General features: G+C 36.0%; 1 protein-coding gene across 1 annotated transcript in view; it reads left to right on the forward strand.

The window, feature by feature from the left end:
• The window catches only part of LOC140162490 (uncharacterized), a 111133-nt gene that overhangs the window by 87010 nt on the left and 4421 nt on the right, over positions 1–19702 (forward strand). The window contains exons 17-32 of the mRNA XM_072185731.1: positions 526–612; positions 1596–1706; positions 3096–3206; positions 3464–3511; positions 3936–4049; positions 6182–6292; positions 8419–8475; positions 8581–8694; positions 9540–9650; positions 11750–11794; positions 12984–13097; positions 13269–13379; positions 13999–14097; positions 14771–14881; positions 17294–17404; positions 17672–17692. Coding sequence (XP_072041832.1) covers positions 526–612; positions 1596–1706; positions 3096–3206; positions 3464–3511; positions 3936–4049; positions 6182–6292; positions 8419–8475; positions 8581–8694; positions 9540–9650; positions 11750–11794; positions 12984–13097; positions 13269–13379; positions 13999–14097; positions 14771–14881; positions 17294–17404; positions 17672–17692 — 1476 coding nt within the window. The remainder of the gene's footprint in view (positions 1–525; positions 613–1595; positions 1707–3095; positions 3207–3463; positions 3512–3935; positions 4050–6181; positions 6293–8418; positions 8476–8580; positions 8695–9539; positions 9651–11749; positions 11795–12983; positions 13098–13268; positions 13380–13998; positions 14098–14770; positions 14882–17293; positions 17405–17671; positions 17693–19702) is intronic.

The following is a 19702-nucleotide window of genomic DNA, read 5'->3' on the forward strand; positions in this document are numbered from 1 at the left end:
AAAGTTGTTACTATTGCGGTTTAAAATTTTCTATTGCGGTTTTTATATGTAGCACATTTTGCAGCCTTAGCCGTGATCCTCGGTCACGAATAAATCATAAAACAACAAGAAAAGAATCATCTATGAAACACATTTAGTTTCTGCGCCATGTTGTGTGCGGCGCGGGAACAAGGATAAACATTAATACTTTTAAGCGTCAGGCTGAAAAGAAATAAAACTTCTGGAAAGTTCAACATACCATCACATAATGATTATATGAAAGAAGAACACATTTACGTGTATGCAGCAAATTGGCTGCGACTATGGTGCTGAACCTAATAATGATTGTATATACGATCCCCTCCGTCGAGTAATGTATATTTATTCACTATTCTCATGAGATTTACGGCTCTTTCGCACTCAAGTTGTGAAGAGAAATACCCTGAAGATGTAAACATGTTATGTAACGTATTCGCACTTACTCGTTTGATAATCCTTGTCTGAATTTATGGTTCCTTGCTTTGTTGTGCTTGTTTCCTGATTTAGGTCCAACAACAGAATCATCCACTACAACAGAACAGCTATTCACTACTGATTCATCTACGACAATAGAATTGATGACAACTGAGCAAGGTACAGAATCAAAATCATAAACTCCTCAAAAAAGTTTGGAAATTTCAAAAACGGTTGTATATCAGAAAATTTTGAAATCTATCTCCATATTGTTTCATACCAGTGAAAACGTTGTTCTTTCCTGTCAACAATGACACCTCAGGCCTCATTTGTGACGATAACTTATTCCACGGCTGAATAACTTTCTTTGAAAGACAGAGATGAAAAAGAAAATATGCCAAACTGACCATTATCTGCGTTCATCTTATTGCTCTGAATGAAAAGTTGTTTGCAGCACATCATGTTGAATGAAAAGTGCTAGGATGGGATTATAGCAGTTCTACTACATGTGGATTCAAACGGATCAACGCAAGTCAACCTATTTTGCTGGTCACTTCTTCATAGTGGTCATTTGCAAGAAAGTTCTAATCAAACTGGATAAGGCTCGATCAGGTCAGCTTGAGGGTGGCATACCTCAGAATCACGTTGCGAAAACTTTTGGATTTATGATCTCCAAGCTAAAAGTCAAGTTTCTTCAGACCCGAGATGTCAAAGACAGACCCAGAAATGGCCACCCAATAAAAACAATGGCTGCATAAGACCGGTACATCAGACTGGCAGCACTTTGAAATTGTTTTTAATGAAACAGTGTGATATTCCTTATTCATGTTTCCTGATGCAAATGGCGCAGACAATGACAGATTTGGCACATTTTGTTTGAAACCTCCCTGTCTTTCAAAGACAGTTACTCAAAAATGGAATAAGTTATGGTCACAAATTTGGTGTAATTTTTGACAGGAAAGAATAATACTTGTATTGATATGAAACAATATGGAAATAGATTTCCAATATTTCTGATATAAAGCCGTTTTGGTCTGTTTCCAAACTGTTTTTGAGGAGTGGATCATCCTGATATATTTTGCTTGATGTAATGTTTCATTACTGACTTATTTACTCCGCTTTAATACATTCCTTAGATCTGATGGTTTTTCTTTGCTTTTTAGATGCCTGTCCAGATTCCTTTGCCTGTTCAGCTGACGGCCCATGCATCATGAAAAGCTTTGAATGTGATGGATTTGTAGATTGTCTTGACACCAACAAAGATGAAATTGATTGTGAGTAAAATGTTCACTTCACAATATACATTCTCTAGTGACAACTAGCTGTATGCCGTTATCATTTTCCATTCGTAAAGCGTTGAGAGAGACGATTTGACGATATATATAATACTTTTCGTAAATATTTGTAATATTTGAAGATATGTGAAAATAAAATTGAATTCATGCATGAATATTGTAGAATAAACAAAGAAGTTCTACACCGCACGGTTGTTGGGTGAGATCATGTCTTTTGTTTTTAACTTAACATTGCATAATTTTCAATTCTAGATCTTTACAATACCACTCAGCTATCATAATAATAAACAGATATTGATTAGCTACTTTTTTGTTAGATTTTGTTTCCTTTACCAAACTTTTCTTCTTTTCCTGCCTTTTTGTGGTATTTTTTTCTATAAAAATGCATATTTTTGTGCAAATTGAGGGCACTATATACAAATATTCTAAGTTCAATTTATCCCAATAATACTAGTTATTCCTTGATTTAAAAAAGTAGTTTGGCAATTCCCTTTCTATATGTTACTAATTTTCATGATGTTTTAATGCCATTGCACAAGTATATATCCCTTGTAAAGATGTAAATACGATTTAAGATTAAAAGCGCCATCAGTCTTCAACTTTGCTTTAAAATGAATACATTTTTATATGTCATTAAACAACCGCGACCTCGCATGATAATTATGTATCTAATTATCATATGATATTTTTAAAGGCACTGCTATAAATAGTCTGAATGATCATGCAATGACTTACTCCCTATTCCAGAAAAATACAGCACTAATTTTTTGGGATAAAAAAAAATATTATCCTGTTTTGCTAAATGAAACATAGCTAAATCCTAATCCTTTAGTTAGTCCTAACTGGCAATAAAAGAAAAATTGTAATATTTGGCCAATTTTTGGAATTAAGAGCCAAAAACATGTGTTTTTAGAGTGTTTTTCGTATGCTGTAACAATCAAGCCTAGAGACTTGTACTAAGACTAATTTCAGTTTATGCATTCTAGTTTTTGGAAAAGACATGTTTCATTTTTATAACCAATTATTTAATTATAGTAACACAAAAAAGTGGGAATTAGAGCCAAATTGTGGCATCTACTCTAGATTTTGAATGCTTAGACTTGTTACAAGTCTTTGATTTTTGTGACTTGATTGTCAGAAAACATGCCAAAAATGCATGTTTTTGGCTCTTTTTCAAGCAATTGGCCAAATATTAAAATTTTAAAAATTATTGCCAGTTAGGACTAACTAAAGGATTAGGATTTAGCTATGTTTTATTTTGCAGAACTTGATCATATTTTTTTAATCCCAAAAATTAGTGCTGTATTTATCTGGAATGGGGAGTAATGCTGATGTATGTGTAACTGTGCTATACTTCAATCTATACAGGTCCGTGTCAAACAGAAGGCCATATGAGGTGTGCTAACATACGTTGCATTGATCCTGATGTCATATGTGATGGAATGAATGATTGTGGCGACAACTCCGATGAAACTAATTGTAAATTTCTGCAAAAATATTGATAAATAAATAAATATATAAATAAATAAATAAATAAATAAATAAATAAATAAATAAATAAATAAATAAATAAATAAATAAATAAATTTGGCGATTTGTTTATAGATTTTGACCAAACAAGCCATTGGAAAGAAATGATACATGACCATTTAATTAAATGTAGTAAACATAATTCGTATGCCATGTTTGTTATTGTAATAATATCAGGCGTTTTAACGCGTTTTGTCTCCATTAAGGTCCAACAACAATGGTCACAACCGAATTGCCGATGACAACTGAGTCAGGTATATAACTTCTGTGTATTTTATTTTGCTGCTGTTACTATTACTCGTAGTATTTCTCTGACCTTTAAAAGAATACTGTTCCAAGAGATGCTTATAGTTTGATCAGCTCGTAATAGGCGGGGAATATTAGACTTTTACCACTACACCGACAATAATGATTATAATTACTTTTGTGTATTATATTTCACTGCAATTTGTGTTACTATTACTCGTAATAGGTCTATGAACATTAACAGAATACTGTTCAAAGAGATGCTTATCTATAATTCAAGACCGAATTAAAAAGACTAGTTTGCGTATGACGTCCTGTCAACGAGACCAAAAATGCCGTACTGTGCAGGTCAGCAACCAATCATGCCGCGCCTTTGCCCTGACGTCAGACGCAAACTATTTTTTACGTTTTTAATTATATGTTATTTTCCAGGTCAATGCAAGGAGGGTTATTTCAGATGTTCAGATGAATCGGAATGCATAGAAGACAGATTCATGTGTGATGAATACGTGGATTGCAACGAAACAAAGGTCGATGTGATCGATTGTGAGTAAGATCTTTTGATTGCCAAAATACTAGAAAGCAGTAATTTGGCAGTAAAACAAACATTATGATTAAATCAACATAATGTTAATGAAGGTTATCATTCATCCAGGTATAACTAAATATAAAATTAAACTGACTCTCAAAACTATTCAATTGGACTCATATTTTTGAGAGATACTGAATCGCACCTTATTCTAGGTGCATCTTCAGACCGTCTGTTGATCTGGCTGAAATTGGTCATTGACTAGTGACGAGATGGTGTTGCCAGTGTTAAATGTCTTAGAAATGTTCGTCAAATTGTGACGCAGGCCGCTTCCCCGATTGAGTGAATATTGTTCTTTTTTGACACAAATCGCCTCTGTGACTTTCCTTTCGTACCACCTGCGCTCCCTATCTAATATCACAACGTCCTTGTTGTCAAAGGCATTGTCACTGCATAATCGCCGAAACTGTTGCTAATACGTCTCTGCTGGTCAACTGCTATATACTTTTTACCAATGTCTTGTTTGTTTCACCAATACCGTGTGCGGAAAGTAAATACCCCCTATATATTTAAGGTTAAAAAGTGATAGAAAATCGTAGAAACTTACCAATACTTAAATTTGTTGTGCTTTCAGATCTGATATTGTTGTCCCGATCGTGTTCAAAGGCAACTGTTTCTTTTGTACCCTCTAATATATTAATGCTGTCTTAAAGGCCCATTCAGTGATTTGCTCATCCGGACGATCGTAAAAATCATCAAAATTCAGATTTTGGTACCTTTGTAATTGGCATAGATGTGCTAACATAGCCTGCTAGTGGTTCGGTCGAAAGCCGTGTATTTTAGACAAAATAAAGCATTTGCATGATTCTGGACTTTTGATACTGACAGTACAAAAAGTCCGACTCGAGATCGAAAGAAGCTCACTCTCCACGTACCAACACGCGTTGCGTATTGTTTCTACTACTTATTACATCAGTAGCTACTATTTTAAACAAAATACACAATTTTAACTGTTTTTCATATTTGAATTGACCGTTAGTTTGCCTCGGTGACCTTTAACATGTTTAATTGCTTATTTTGTTTTCTACTACAAAAATTAAGCGTCTGTTTTAAATCAATTTAGACTCTACTTCCCCCGTGTTAGAAACACTGCACTAGGAAGTTTTTCCAGTCGATTGGTGGCGCACTGTACGGAAATCTCGATATTCTCGAGTCGATCTGAGTTGAAGTAGAAAACCTTTCTAAAACTTCTGTTTTTTGACTAATTTGTCGATGTATTCAGGGGAAAAGTGGTTTAATGAAATTCTGTAGACTTATTCTTTATTTCTAAGCAACTCTGACAAATTTCCATTTTTTTTAATGTTCCTGTGAAATCACTGAAAGGGCCTTTAATGTCGCTCTAGACCATTTTTGTCGGGAAAATGCATATTCTTAGCCATTTTGGACCTCATTTTGGAAGCTATTTGCAATACCAATGCATTTTTGTACGGCTTCCAAATACGGCGCTTTTGGTGTTTCAGACTCCCCGAGACCATAATGCGGAAACTATATTGTCCGGTCTGCACTGGTTGCCAGTGAATAACATGATTTTGTTTAAAAACATGCTTTATAAAAAATGATGAACAACCAAGAAGCTCCATCAAACCTCTCTGACGGTTTGTGCGATAATTTACATGGAAGGGAGGGTATGAAATCTGGACAGGGTTCTACACGACTGCATGAGCCGCGAACAAGCGGGTGATTGAACGTCCCAGGTTTTCACTCCGAGGAATGTAATAAACTACCAACCACTATTCATGAAAAATTATGGCTTCCAGTCTAAGGGCAAATTAAAAACCCACCCTTTTCCCACTTTATTAGTTTGTGTGTGACATCACTGCCTCTTTTAAATCTGTTTTTATTTGTTTTTGTTTTAAAATATTTATGTTTATATTTTTGTGTCTTAAACTGTATTCTTGTATGCGCTATGGCAGCTTGAAGTGACACTTAGGGTCAATACGCCTATTCTCGGTCACACGCCTATTCTCGGTCAGTTAGCGTATTGAACAACCGCTGACGATCGTTGCTTTAATTTCAGCCGTGTCTTCCGAACGAATCATCTATGTAATAATACACACATTTTCACACCATTCACCGAAACTTGTAACAGGTCCATGTCCAACGGAAGGCGAATTTCGGTGTACTAATAATCGATGCATTGATCCAGATCTGATCTGTGATGGGAATGATGATTGCGGTGATGATTATGACGAGATCAATTGTAAGAATTATTGTTTACCTTGCTTTCGTTAAGTCGTGAAGAGAAATGCTACGTATATCATAGTAATAAAATGTATATACTCGTATATAAATATCGTTATGAATCCGGCAGAGTGACGAATCGAGAATATTGAGTAAATTGAGTTAATGGAAACTTTGCACGAACGAATCTCCCCAAACTGCGATTAATGAATTTAACAAAAAGACGAATATATTTAGCTATACAAAGTAGGCATATATAGTACAGCTCTTACCTACGTATTTTCTATAAAAATGCCCTATACTGTGGTATTTGACAATAATGTATAGCTATTAGGACTCGTAAAAAAGTTCATCAGGATTGTCAGTAGATATTATTTATAAAATTTCATGTAAACAAATCCAATTGATTATTTGGTAAAATGATGTTAAACATATCTAACAATGACGTTTCGTGCTACATCGTAGCACTTTCTCAAATCGACTGACCAATTCTCCCAGTCCTCCTCGTCTGCTTCCTGTTGGAGCGTGACGTTGGTGGCGCTGTTTTAGGTGGTAAGAATGGCGTGGACAAAAAGAAACCCCCCAAAAAGGAACCGTCACAGTCGGTCACTAGAGGGGCTTTCGCAGCGCGCTAATAAGCATGGCATTCAAACATCATTTAAGCCACACCAGACATTAAGAAACATTCTGGTCCACCCAAAGGACAAACGCGATTCCTTACAAACCGCTGAATGCGTTTACGAAATCCCCTGCCGCAACTGTGAAAAAACCTACATAGGTGAAACCTCTAGAGTTCTAGGTACGCGGCTTAAAGAACACAAAACCGAAGCAGAAAAAGCCTCAACTAAGGCTTATACCAAAGCTCAGAGGAAGGCCTCGGTCACCGGTGAGGTCAACAAATCCGCTATTACTGACCATGTAGCGGAGGATAACCATGTGATCAATTGGGATGACGCGAGCATAAAGGACAGAGAGCAAAACAGAAATAGAAGACACATAAAAGAAGCGATTTGGATACGGAAAAGGGGGCCCAACACACTCAACCGGGATGAAGGAAATCACTTCCTGCCGCACATCTATGACCAACTCCTAAAACCACCTAAAACAGCGCCACCAACGTCACGCTCCAACAGGAAGCAGACGAGGAGGACTGGGAGAATTGGTCAGTCGATTTGAGAAAGTGCTACTATGTAGCACGAAACGTCATTGTTAGGTATGTTTAACATCATTTTACCAAATAGTCAATTGGATTTGTTTACATGAAATTTTATAAATGCTATTAGGACTCATCTATCAAGTGATACCAAAATAAGTACAAATATTTTCCACATAATACCAATACGCATATGAGTGCGCCTTCGCAAAACTGGAGAATCCTAGAAAATTATGCACACAATGCAGACCAAAATTTTGTTTTCTGTTTTAGAACCTTGGAAATATACCATTTCCACGAGTTAACAGGCCATATCCGTAGGAAAATTAGTGATTGCTGCACAAAAACACAGAATCAACGATGAATGCTGGTCTGAATGCGTATTCGGTTGGGCTTTTTAGATTTACCATAAATCCAAATAGCTGTAAATACTCGTTTTCATGACTATTTCAATTTTTTTGGAACACAAAAGTAGTGTAATCAAATACTGCACGTTCACATCTATAATATAAAATTTCAAATGATCGATCATAAATTTTCTCAATTTTTTTCTCAAACGCCATATCCTTTGAACAACGATTTTGAGTAGTTGTCCGCTGAATTCATAACGACTTATGCAATATTCGTTTATTTTATCTTAATTATTCTTACCCCTTTCGCCAACACAGCGCTAATCCACTATAAACATAATTGGTGAAATTACCTATAGGACCCTCCATTAACGGTCATGAAAAAAAAATGACTGGGAATATTTATTGCCAAGCATTCCTAGGAACACGTTTAATATTTGCGGCTACCAATAGGAAGTTGTGTAATCACCCAGCCGAACACAAAAGTCAAGTTAATGAGTACTCCCTATCTGAACGGAGTTTTGAGTATAATGCGACACCTGTATGTATGTCAAACACAAACGGGAATGGTTTAAGTTCTACAGTATATAGTGTCCATGAAATGTGCATATAACATTCTTTTTACATTTTATTTTCAATTAGGTACGACAACAATGAGCCCGGAAGCTACAACAGAATCGCAAATGACAACAGAGAAAGGTACATATTGTTGTAAAGACCGTGCGATGACTTTCAGCCTCATTTCATCCTCGAAAAAATGCCGCAGTTAGAAGTAAAACAGTTATCTGTCTGTTTTTGTTCCAGATATTTGTGAAGCAGACCAGTTCGCCTGTTCACCTGATGGACCATGTATCGATATCAACTTTATGTGCGATGAATTCCCAGATTGCATTGAAACAAGAATGGATGAACTTGGATGTGAGCCAAATATTCTTACCTGTCATCTCTACTATGCAGACTTACTTGTTACTTAAAGGATGACTCCGGAAATCACAACATTATGCCTTACATGTTAGAAAAATAATTATCAAACACGAATCACATAGTCTTATTTAAAATAAAACTCATATTGACCATAAAAATGAAAAGAAAAAAGCAGCCGGGTCTCAACACGCGATATTCAAATTTTCCGCGCCGAAATTGTCCAGTGCAATGAAGTCGTGGTTATTTGTGCCTTCATTGTATTACTGGACGTCATTGCACTTGACAATCTCGGCGCCTGGGAATTTTGAATATCACGTGTTGAATTTACCCTTTACATTGTTGTTTTGTTTTGTTATTTTTTGCTTTGTTTATACATCTGTTATTTGTTATATGACGAAAAAGGAGCAGTTAATATCAGTAAATATTTTTACATTCATGAGCTCTAGAATTGGTGTAAGTTTGGTCGGGCAGATATTTATTTGCAATTGAAAGACAGTGATCCGTTCTTGAAGACTTTCAGTTAAGAGTTTGAGCTGGTGTTAAAATACTCTATCAAGTGAAATCATGCAAAATTGGTTATCTAGTACTTATAAACGTAAATGATTTAATATCGGTTATCCCTTATAGTGCGGTTAATACGTTACCACTCTTAATTTTTTTTAAACTTCAAAATCCAAAATACATTTACAAATACACAGCATTTAACATCTCAGTACAAAATATAGGCAAAGGAATCGTTAAGTATTATGTACAAACGGCTACTTGTTCTGATGTACTACGGGTCATTGTTGTCGTGATATTCATTGTATATAATATAAATTTTACTCACACCCGTGCAGGTCCATGTCGAGGAAACAACACTTTCCGATGTGACAACATACGATGTGTCGCTCTTGACCAGGTGTGTAACGGAGACGACGATTGTGGAGATGACTCCGATGAGACAAATTGTAAGATTTATATTTTGTTCTTCATTAAAGTTGCATTTGCAAGTAGAGTTTAGTTGCATATATCAAAACACTCTATGAGCTTGACATTTAAAAAGAAATGCAGGAAGGAATTTTTTTTTGGTTGCATTAACTTTGGTTCCAAAGCATGTACCGGTAATACCAAAAAGGTTATCAAGCTTGCCTTCATGCAGTTTGCGTTTTGAACCCACTACATTTACAAGACGTGTCCTCGGCCGTTAAAAAGGTGATTGTTTCAAATGTGGTGTCATTGTTTTGAGAATAAATTAACTATCCATTGTTCATACACTCCTAGATAGTAAGAACCAATCAGAGGAAGCGTTAGTAAATTACTAGCCGTGCATAAATATTGTATAATTGCACGGGCGCGCACTCCGCGTAGTACTCGCAGTGCTTTCGGACGCGTTCATTTTTCTTGCGGGTGGATGCATTTATATTTGTTTGCATTTTCCAACATTTTTAGTCACAATTATTTTGTTATAAAAATTGCAAAAATCACGGGATTTTTTAGTCGTGTATGAAATAGGCTAATAAATGCGCATTACTTGTTGCTCGAGAAATTGTACAAATAATGCACTTGTACTGAGATGTTGATGCGTCTAATGCACTCCCCATTCGGGGCTCGTGCATTAGACGCATCAACATCTCAGTACGCGTGCATTAATTTGTACAATTTCACTCTCAAAAAGTAAGAAATAATTTGAAATATATATAGATGCTTAAAATAACTTTTCAATCTTTTGTTGAGGAGTTATATATGCCTGAAAGTAAATATATTTTAAATATTACACCTGAAAAGTTAAATTACGAACATATTTCGACACCCTGCTACGATATCTGCACAAGTCATTTTTTTGTTGTTGTAATTTTAAGACCAAGTATAAGATATGCTATTTAAAGTTCTTTGTCAAGACCGAAGGAAAAACTTTCTGTTTGTCTCGACAAGGAACTTTAAATAGCTGTTTAATCAATAGACTTGATGAACCTCTTCAGTGAAGTACAAGATACGGTATCGTTAAGGCCAAGAAAAGAATGTATGTCTCAGATACCCGCGCGCATTGCTATGTGAAATCCAATTATATTACTATATGTTTCTGTATTGGAATATCAAAAAGTACATAAATATTGTGCCTTGACTGTAAAAAAAATAATAAATAAAAATATATCGCATATCGCATAGCTCATATTCTTAAACAAATAAAAAAAAACCGCATAGCACTTAGCTTTTTTACCAAATGTGTCTGAGACATACTTTCTGTTTTATTTGGCCTAATCATTACTGGTTGTTCCTTTTGGTGACGAATTATGTTTGAAATGCATGATTGTACCATATGTTGTACTTGTTCTCAAAATAACAAAAGAAAAATTACTCAGGCAATTATCGTAGCTGGGTGACGATCTGTGACCATTAATGGGCTGTAACATTGTGTTTTCATTTACGATGTACCAAAAAAACTAATTTTCATTTCACAATCTTAAATGCACAGACACAAGGGCGTCAAATTTGTACTGATGATGTACTGCGAAAATACTTTGAATATCACAACTGAGAAATTAAGAACATTATATTCACACATTGTATACTACATTTAGCTTTGTTAAGGAATCGGATATTTAAAAGGTTTGCACGGTATTTTTGTTGGAGCTGAGACATATCGAATTGCATTCCTAAAACTAATGTACTTATATTGTATGTAGCTGGGATGAAAAGCCGACGACCAATTTGAAATTTTGACCTTTCATATTGAAGATATACATTTTTTCCCATTTTTGGTGTTTTGGGGGATTGATTGATCATCGGCTTTTCATCCGAGCTACATACACTTTAAGTACAAATCATTAGATTTATTAAGTTTACTTCGATGCCTGTTAAATATCAAAAATATCAATTTTTAATCATTTGACATAAAATGTTTATTATATCGCGAATTTCAAACAATCTAAATTATTTGATATCAGAAGGACATTCTCCGTATTCATAATACAATTCAACATATCTGATGTACTCTCATGTCCCACAAAAATACTGTCCAAACGTTACTACCAGAGCCCATAAGTTATATATCTGTTTAATTGTTTAGGTCCAACGGTAACAGTGGCTACAACAGAAGCGTCAACCACGCAAGGTAAAAATATTATACAGATATCTGGTGTTATTGTTTTCGGTTGTGCTATATTGTGCACTTACCTATTACAAAGACTGGGGCTGGCGACCCCATTGTTTTTAGTGGGAGCCCAAATACAATTACAACATAGCCTTTAAATGGTAGTGTATATGTACCAGTGATTTATCTAAGCATGAAGGTAGTAGAGATCTAAGTAGCAGAACAATCGACAAATAATCCTTGCATTGTGGGACATTGTCAGAATACGCGGATTTAGGGTTTCTCTAGCGGAAGTCAATTTGTGCCGAAATTCCTCCCCACAATGCAATAAGCGTATTGCATAACAATATATACAGTTCGGAGGTTAACCCATCTCCTTTGTTATGCAATACGCCTATTGCATTGTGGGAAGGAATTTCGGCACAAATTGACTTCCGGTAGAGAAACCCTAAGTCCACGTATTCGTTGTGTTTCCCGCATACTGATAGGTTGAAGGAATAGCATGAAACTTTTTGTGTTAGCGATCTTGGCGAATCGTCAAAGGTATTTTATTATAGGGGTGGTATTTAGCCATCCGTACAATGCAGACTTTACGACGGGCCTCGAAGTCAAGCCCGTAGCAAAGTGAAGCAGGGTTGTGGCTACTTATTACCGATACTCATTACATGAAAAGGTGAACTTAAAAGGGCATTTCGTGATACACAGCATCCTCCCCCCACTTTCCTCAAATATAGGTGAGATTTTAATACCAATAGAAACCTCTGGCTACATAATGTTTCTGATGTTTATGTACAGAACTTGCTTGCAGATTAATTCGTTTAGCAAAAATATCGTGAAATGTGAATTACGTTCTGGTACACCAGAACGAAATTACAACACAATGTCTACAGAGCAATGTAATACGCATTGCTCGCAAACTCAAAACCGCAATCAACTGAAATTTTGGGAATACGATTTTTTCATGGATATCTAATGAACAATGTCACAAAAGGAGGATGCTAGGATCACGAAATACTCCTGAAGTCTACAATTGTATTTTTGTATTGAGCGAATTCATTTAGTAGGAAAATTGTTCACTTTCTGTAAATTGCACCCTCCCACGGAAAAAAAACAACATCATCCTTCAGGTTTTTCTTCTTCCGGCTTTAAAGCCGCTTTGGTATTTTTATCCATGTACAGTGCTCAGGTGTGTTGTTTCTGTTTTATTAAGGTCTTTGCAGTCCAGGCCAGCTTCCCTGTTCAGCGGAGGGGCCATGTATTCCAGAGGGGTATTTTTGCGATGCAGTTGTGGATTGCATAGACACAGGGGTGGATGAACTTGACTGTGAGTCAACTGTACTAATTTCGAAATCAAGACGATTTTAAATTTCTGAAATCAATCTGTGTGATAAATGTACTTAATTATCGTATACTATCAATTGCAAGGTATTACTTCATGTACGTTCCAGATAATGATGTAATTGTCAAAACTTACTATGAATTATATTATGTACAGGTGCGTGTCCACGAGAAAACGATATGCGGTGTGAAAATACCCGTTGCATTGACTCTGCCAAGATATGTGATGGGAACGACGATTGCATGGACAACTCTGATGAGAAATATTGTAAGATCACTGTATTATCACGCAAATGGTATTCAAAACACAAAACACCCCAGCACAATGATCGACACATGAACTTCCACAGGGCATTTATTTCTTGTATTTTGTATACTATAGTTGTGCTTATATGTTCAATGTTGTCTGTCAAATCCTAGCCCCACGTTCTGTAATTTACATTCTTTTTCACTTAATTTGTCACCCAATATCTTTAGAAAGATGTCTTATCAGAATATAACCAACCGTTGGCTTGGGTACAGTTTTTGAACCTCACTGTATATAATGTAGTAATGCTTCCTACGTGTTTGATACTTTAAAGTCTTTTCTATGATAATGTTGGAGATGGTTATGGGTACAGTCTCTTTAAATTAAAAACAGAATCAGTTGAGAAAACAATTGTATAATTTAACCTGTGTAATCATCTTAAATTATAAGTTTATTATTTGCTTATTTTTGTTTCTAAAGGTATGAAGTTTGGCAATGTCTATTTTTCTATGTATTTTATTGTTTTTTGGGTTTTTTTAATTCCATAGTTTAGCCTTTATCTCAATTTCAAATTTGCCGCCTTTGACCTCCATGGACCAGATCGTGTCACATATTTACTTATTCTTTTCTTAATTATAAGGTTCGACCACAATGAAAATGGAGGAAACAACAGAATCGTCCACAACTGAGTCAATGACAACAGAATCGTCCAGCACAGTAGAAGTAACGACTGAATCGGGTACTTAATTATTTCAAGCATTTTATTTTATTCTAATAATGTAATGTTACTTCTGTGTATCATACCACACACCGACATCGCCCGGTTAATACATTATACAGCAGAGACACTGAAATTAATACCCGGGATCAGTACACGTAAATGTGCTTTGCACGATTGATATTCAGACGAAAATCGTTGGATACCGGGGTAGAAAATGATGAATATCTCCCGTAATTTATTTAGTCTAAAGAAGCCATATTCTGTTCCTTGTACTTGAATATATGTGTTGAACGGATATGATAGTCGTTAGCTTGCGTCTTGAGAAAGAATCGTGCGTCTTGAACTCAAACACTGACAAAAATTTATATGTGCCGAACTATAGCGCAGCGTAGGCTAGCTACATTCACTCGTGGAGGCAGTCTAAAAGACCTCATGGCGTATAAATGCTCACACACACACACACAGAGGTCAATTACCAGGCTATTGTCAGTAGCCTTAATCGGATGTCCCTAGGCTCAATATGCGTCTCAAAGGTCGGAACAAAATGGCCATGCGTGGCTGTGGATTCAACCTACCATGGCGATTTCTGCCATGAAGATATCGGGGCGATGACACTGTGTACCATTGATTTATTATTCTAATATTACTGTTTAGAAACCCTGGCTATTAATTTGTATCTCGTCTCTTTCAGATGGATGCGATAGAGGTGAATTTGCTTGTTCATTTGGAGACTGTATTGACGATATCTTTGTTTGTGATGCATTTATAGATTGCATGGATACTTTGAAAGATGAATTTTATTGTGAGTTTAATTTCAGATTATAAAACAGTGCTAGTAAGGCGAAGCGTCCAATCATATCCGCAAGAAAACCCGCAATAGAAATCAGCAATGCGTTAGGGAAATGAGAACAATATATTGAGGATTTTAGAGGACAATTCTACTTTGAAAATTTGAAATCCTCAAACATTTGGAGATTCAATGATGATTTGATCAGCAAGTCCTCAATCGACAAATTATTGTCACTTGAGAGTGTCCACCATTTGGGAAATGATTAATTACGATCGTTTAAGTGCCGTGCCCTGTCCCGATGCGGGATTAATATCAATTATACTCTCTGGAAGAATTAGAGTAGGCCCTATAAAGGTATTGTTTTTAGCCAATGTCGTACATCTATCGTCGTGTATAACACGGGTGACATCATTAATACAAGTATGTCGCCTTGTTGTTTTACCAAATTAATGATGACGATTAAAAGCGGCTAAAAACAATACCTTTATTTTCATTCTTGAACACTTCAATTAAAATGAAATAAATTAATCATAAGTATACCAAATTGTAATCAAATTAAATTCTACATTTTGCAAGGAATTACCCATGGTTTAGAATCGGTCAGTACCGTTGCTGCTATCTAGAGCGTCAGATCTAGGAATCTCTAGAGCTTTGCTGATTTGCCTGTTGTGATTATGTTGGTTAAAATAGCGCAAACGAGTATTGCGTCGACACGCACGCGCTAAAGTGCATTATATCGTGTCATATTGCACGAGTAAAGGCTCAAGTATACATTGGTTTTCCTTAGGTCCACAAGTGATATAGGTGAGTATTTTGATTGTCGCAGTATCCGATCGCACGCGTAATCATTACTTATGTCATGCGCACAGAGAGTACACGCATGCGTACTAGGGCGGTTTGTCCGAACTCCCGATATTGAGGTGAACCAAAGAATAGCTATTATTCGAATCATTTGAAAGCCAATCCTAAAATCCATAACTTGAAATGTCAGAATGTTGTCTAAGAGGCTACATAATGGGTACTGAAAATGGGTGGAAGGACCTGCAGTATTTGGTGAGGTTAAGTGGGTGTGGAGGTGGCTCAGAAGTGACGGCAATGTTGCAGCAAATCTTGACTGTCCCCACTGAACAATTGATATTCATCTCGCTATATCTGATATGTGTCACCTGTATCGCTAAAGAATTGTGTTAAAATAACACGAATTTAAAAGTAGAAAAATCAATATTTGGCACTCTGACAAACTTATATTTCTTCCTTATGTCCTGTTTTAAATCTCATATGTACATTAGGGTGGGCCAAAAAACACCTTTTTTCTCGGATTGACTTGGAACTCTCGGAGAATTTTACTGGGGTACATAGTAGTATTGTGCTGAAATATCAGTAATATCGGAGCATGTTTCGCCCAGGCAGTAGATTTTCACAAAATCCCTACGTTTTTGCTATTTCTTACTGTATAACTCTATATAGAGAAATCAGTAGAAACAATCTGGGAAAAGTAGGCATTCAGATGCCATCCTAACCAATATTAAACACTTTGGGTAGTTTGTTTGGACCCTCTAGAACATCACCAAATAGCAAGCTGTCTCCAATTGGTTACCATTATTTTTGCTAAAGACACGCATGTAAGTCAAATATTAATGATATTTGAGTTGCTATATTAAGGGGTAGGGGTAGCATTATGGAGAAATTCCCCAGTTCTACTCAGTCAAATTTCCCAAATGCGGTATTGTTGCATAGATATGAACTGCATCATTGTCAAAATAAATGCTATATTATTTTTGGTTATCCATGTTTTGACCAGAGGTCAAAAGGTCACACAGCCTTGAAAATTAATACAAATCAGGCGTCACATGACCCTTTAACCCCTGGTCATGTCAGAGCTGCTCTAAATTCATATCTCATGTATTGTTTGTACTTTCGCAGTTCATATCTACCCAACAAGACCAAGATTGTGAAATTTGACTCAGTAGAACTGGGGAAATGCTCTATAATGCTACCCCTACCCCTTAATTTAGCAACTCAAATATCATCAATATTTAACTAAATACAGGTCTATAACAAAAAATAATGGTAACCAATTGAAGACTGCTTGCTATTTGGTGATGTTCTGAGGGTCTAAACAAACTACCCAAATTGTTTAATATTGGCTATGATGTCATCTCAATGCCTACTTTTCCAGGTTGTTTCTACCGATTTCTATTATAGAGTTATACAGTAAGAAATGGCAAATAAGTAGGGATTTTGTGAAAATCTACTGCCTGGGCGAAACATGCTCCGATCTTACTGATATTTTAGCACAATAGTAGTATGTACCCTAGTAAAATTCTCCGAGAGTTCCAAGTCAATCCGAGAAAAAAGGTGTTTTTTGGCCCACCCTAATGTACATGTAGTAATTTAAAATACAACTTAATTTAATTAATGCAGGTCCATGCCCAAACAAAAACGATTCCCGATGTGATAACCTAAGGTGTATTGCTCCTGACCTGGTTTGTGATGGGCAAGATGATTGTGGGGACAACTCCGATGAGAAAAATTGTAAGTTGATTTCATATTATTACTACATTCATTATTTATCACTTGACACTTTTTGTCGACTCTTTATTTTGATGATTTGAAATGAAATAGTAAAGAAGGTGTGACTGAAAAAGATATAAGGCTTCTTCTTCTTCGTTTATTGAGTATGTATTTAGCCTATGCCCAATTGTGACAAGATGTAAAGACGGCTCTTCTGGGGTTTTTTCCAATTAAGGTAAATTATTATTTATATCGTTTACTTATATATTGTTTGTTTTTTCACTATAGGTCCAGTGGTTACGACAGCAAGTAAGTTATTATTTTATTCCAAGCTTTTTAACGACCTTAAGGTGGTACTACACCCCTGGCTAACTTCTTGTCTTGAGTCACTGAAATTCCAGTGTAGTAACTGGATTCCTTGCCCTATAAATATACATAACTTTTGTTACCAGTGTTTTATTAGTTTTTGAGAAAAAATAGTCACAAATTTATCAATGCATGTATGTATGTATTCATTGATCTTTCGAGGTCGGACTTCAAAATCTTGTGCAATCTATTGAAAATAGATGGGCTTCCCTCACAGACCTCAGACACCCACCTATAATCAGTAGAGATGTGTAAAAACTCACACAAAAAAGAAAACTGGGGATTCTTTCAACAGTAATATAGATTGAATGCCAGAAATTCCTTTCATAATACTATGGACTATTTTTGCGAAGACTTGACACGAACAAATTTAAATCGGAATTTATTTCAAATCATGCTTCAAATCTTAAAATCTAGAATGAATGCTCTTATAGGTATTGGTAGTACACATTATGTGAATGTTTCAAAGTCTTTAACACTCACTTTTATTGGAGAAATCCTCGCCGTCATCAACGGTTGGAACCGGAATGTTGACTAGTTGTTCCTCTACCCGATCTGGACGTTGGTGGTGTCCTAGGTATTTCCAGTAGAGACAGGCGGCATAGGAAGCGCAACACGGACGTACGAGGCTGGCGAAGATACAGGGCTGACAGCCCCATTCACAATACACGGTTAGCGATTATAAATGGACAATTAACATACTTGCAGTGGGGTACTTTGCAGAACCCCAACGGTTTTAGAGTAAGATAATTTTGCTTTGACACCACATAACAAATTTAGAATTGTTTGTGAAGATATCATGATTATGTGTTAATCCAATGGCGACCTCAAAATTGGCGATATCGCTTCCATCACCGCCTGAGTAGAGAATTATAAAATCTTTAAAGTTCACGGCCTGTCCCTATTTAGGGTGGGGTTGGTCTCCTGTTTCATTTGCATTTGTAAAATAAATAACCATTTCTGGCTAGTAAATCGCATATAGATGAGTGATATTTTCGGGTATTTTGTGATGGTGAAGTTGCAGGGTGTAACATTATAACGTCGTATTAAGTTTGTAACCACTTTGGGGCTCCTAGCTATTGGTCATTGGGTCCGCCATGATAACATTCATGTTTTGTATTGCATTTACTGACAAAACTCAATTGGCCAATAGCTTGAAAACAGCCACGCAAACGGTACCGCCATCATCATCATCATCATAAGTGTCCTGGCAGAGGAAGATAGTAGCAAACAAACGGCAGTAATAGCCCAAACAAGCGGCTCTTTTCAGAGCGTCGCTTAGCCATGATTTAAGGTTAACTGAATACATATTTGCTTTCTCGCCCTGCGGGACAACTGATAAATGGGGACTTCAATGTAAATTCATAATACTAGACGGCACTTTTCAGACACACCCGTTATAAAAAAAAAACCCGATATGGTACAATCTTTTCACGGTTTAGAATACTTTAACCAAAAAAAGCCAAGATAAGGGTTGCTGTTAGTATATAATTAAGAATTTCTCAGCAGAAGAATTCCTAATTTAATAGAGCAAGGGTAAATTTTTATGACCAGGTTATTACTGGAAGCAGTTACCATTTGTCTTTGTTTCTGAAGTAATGTTTGTTATATATTTCAGTCAATGCCGTTTCGACTGGTCCTCCATACTCGTTGTTTCGTTTGATTTTGTAATTTGATTATAGAAAAATAAAGGTTAATTGATATCTGAGGAGTGCCTTATTAAATATCTTTCAATGATGACTTACTAAATTATTCCCAACTTTCACTAGCCCCCTGAGCACTACCTGCCGATCTAACATTGACTCTGATTGGTCAATTACGTGATACCTTAACTTTAATCACCAACCAAAATGGAGCTTTGCAAATAATTCACCCCATTTTTTCTGTGTGGTGAAATTATTCTAACAATGTTGCTGATTGGTCCAATTGAAAATGAAAACTTCTTTTTGGTCA

This window comes from Amphiura filiformis, chromosome 10 (assembly GCF_039555335.1).
Source record: "Amphiura filiformis chromosome 10, Afil_fr2py, whole genome shotgun sequence".
NCBI classification, from domain to species: domain Eukaryota; kingdom Metazoa; phylum Echinodermata; class Ophiuroidea; order Amphilepidida; family Amphiuridae; genus Amphiura; species Amphiura filiformis.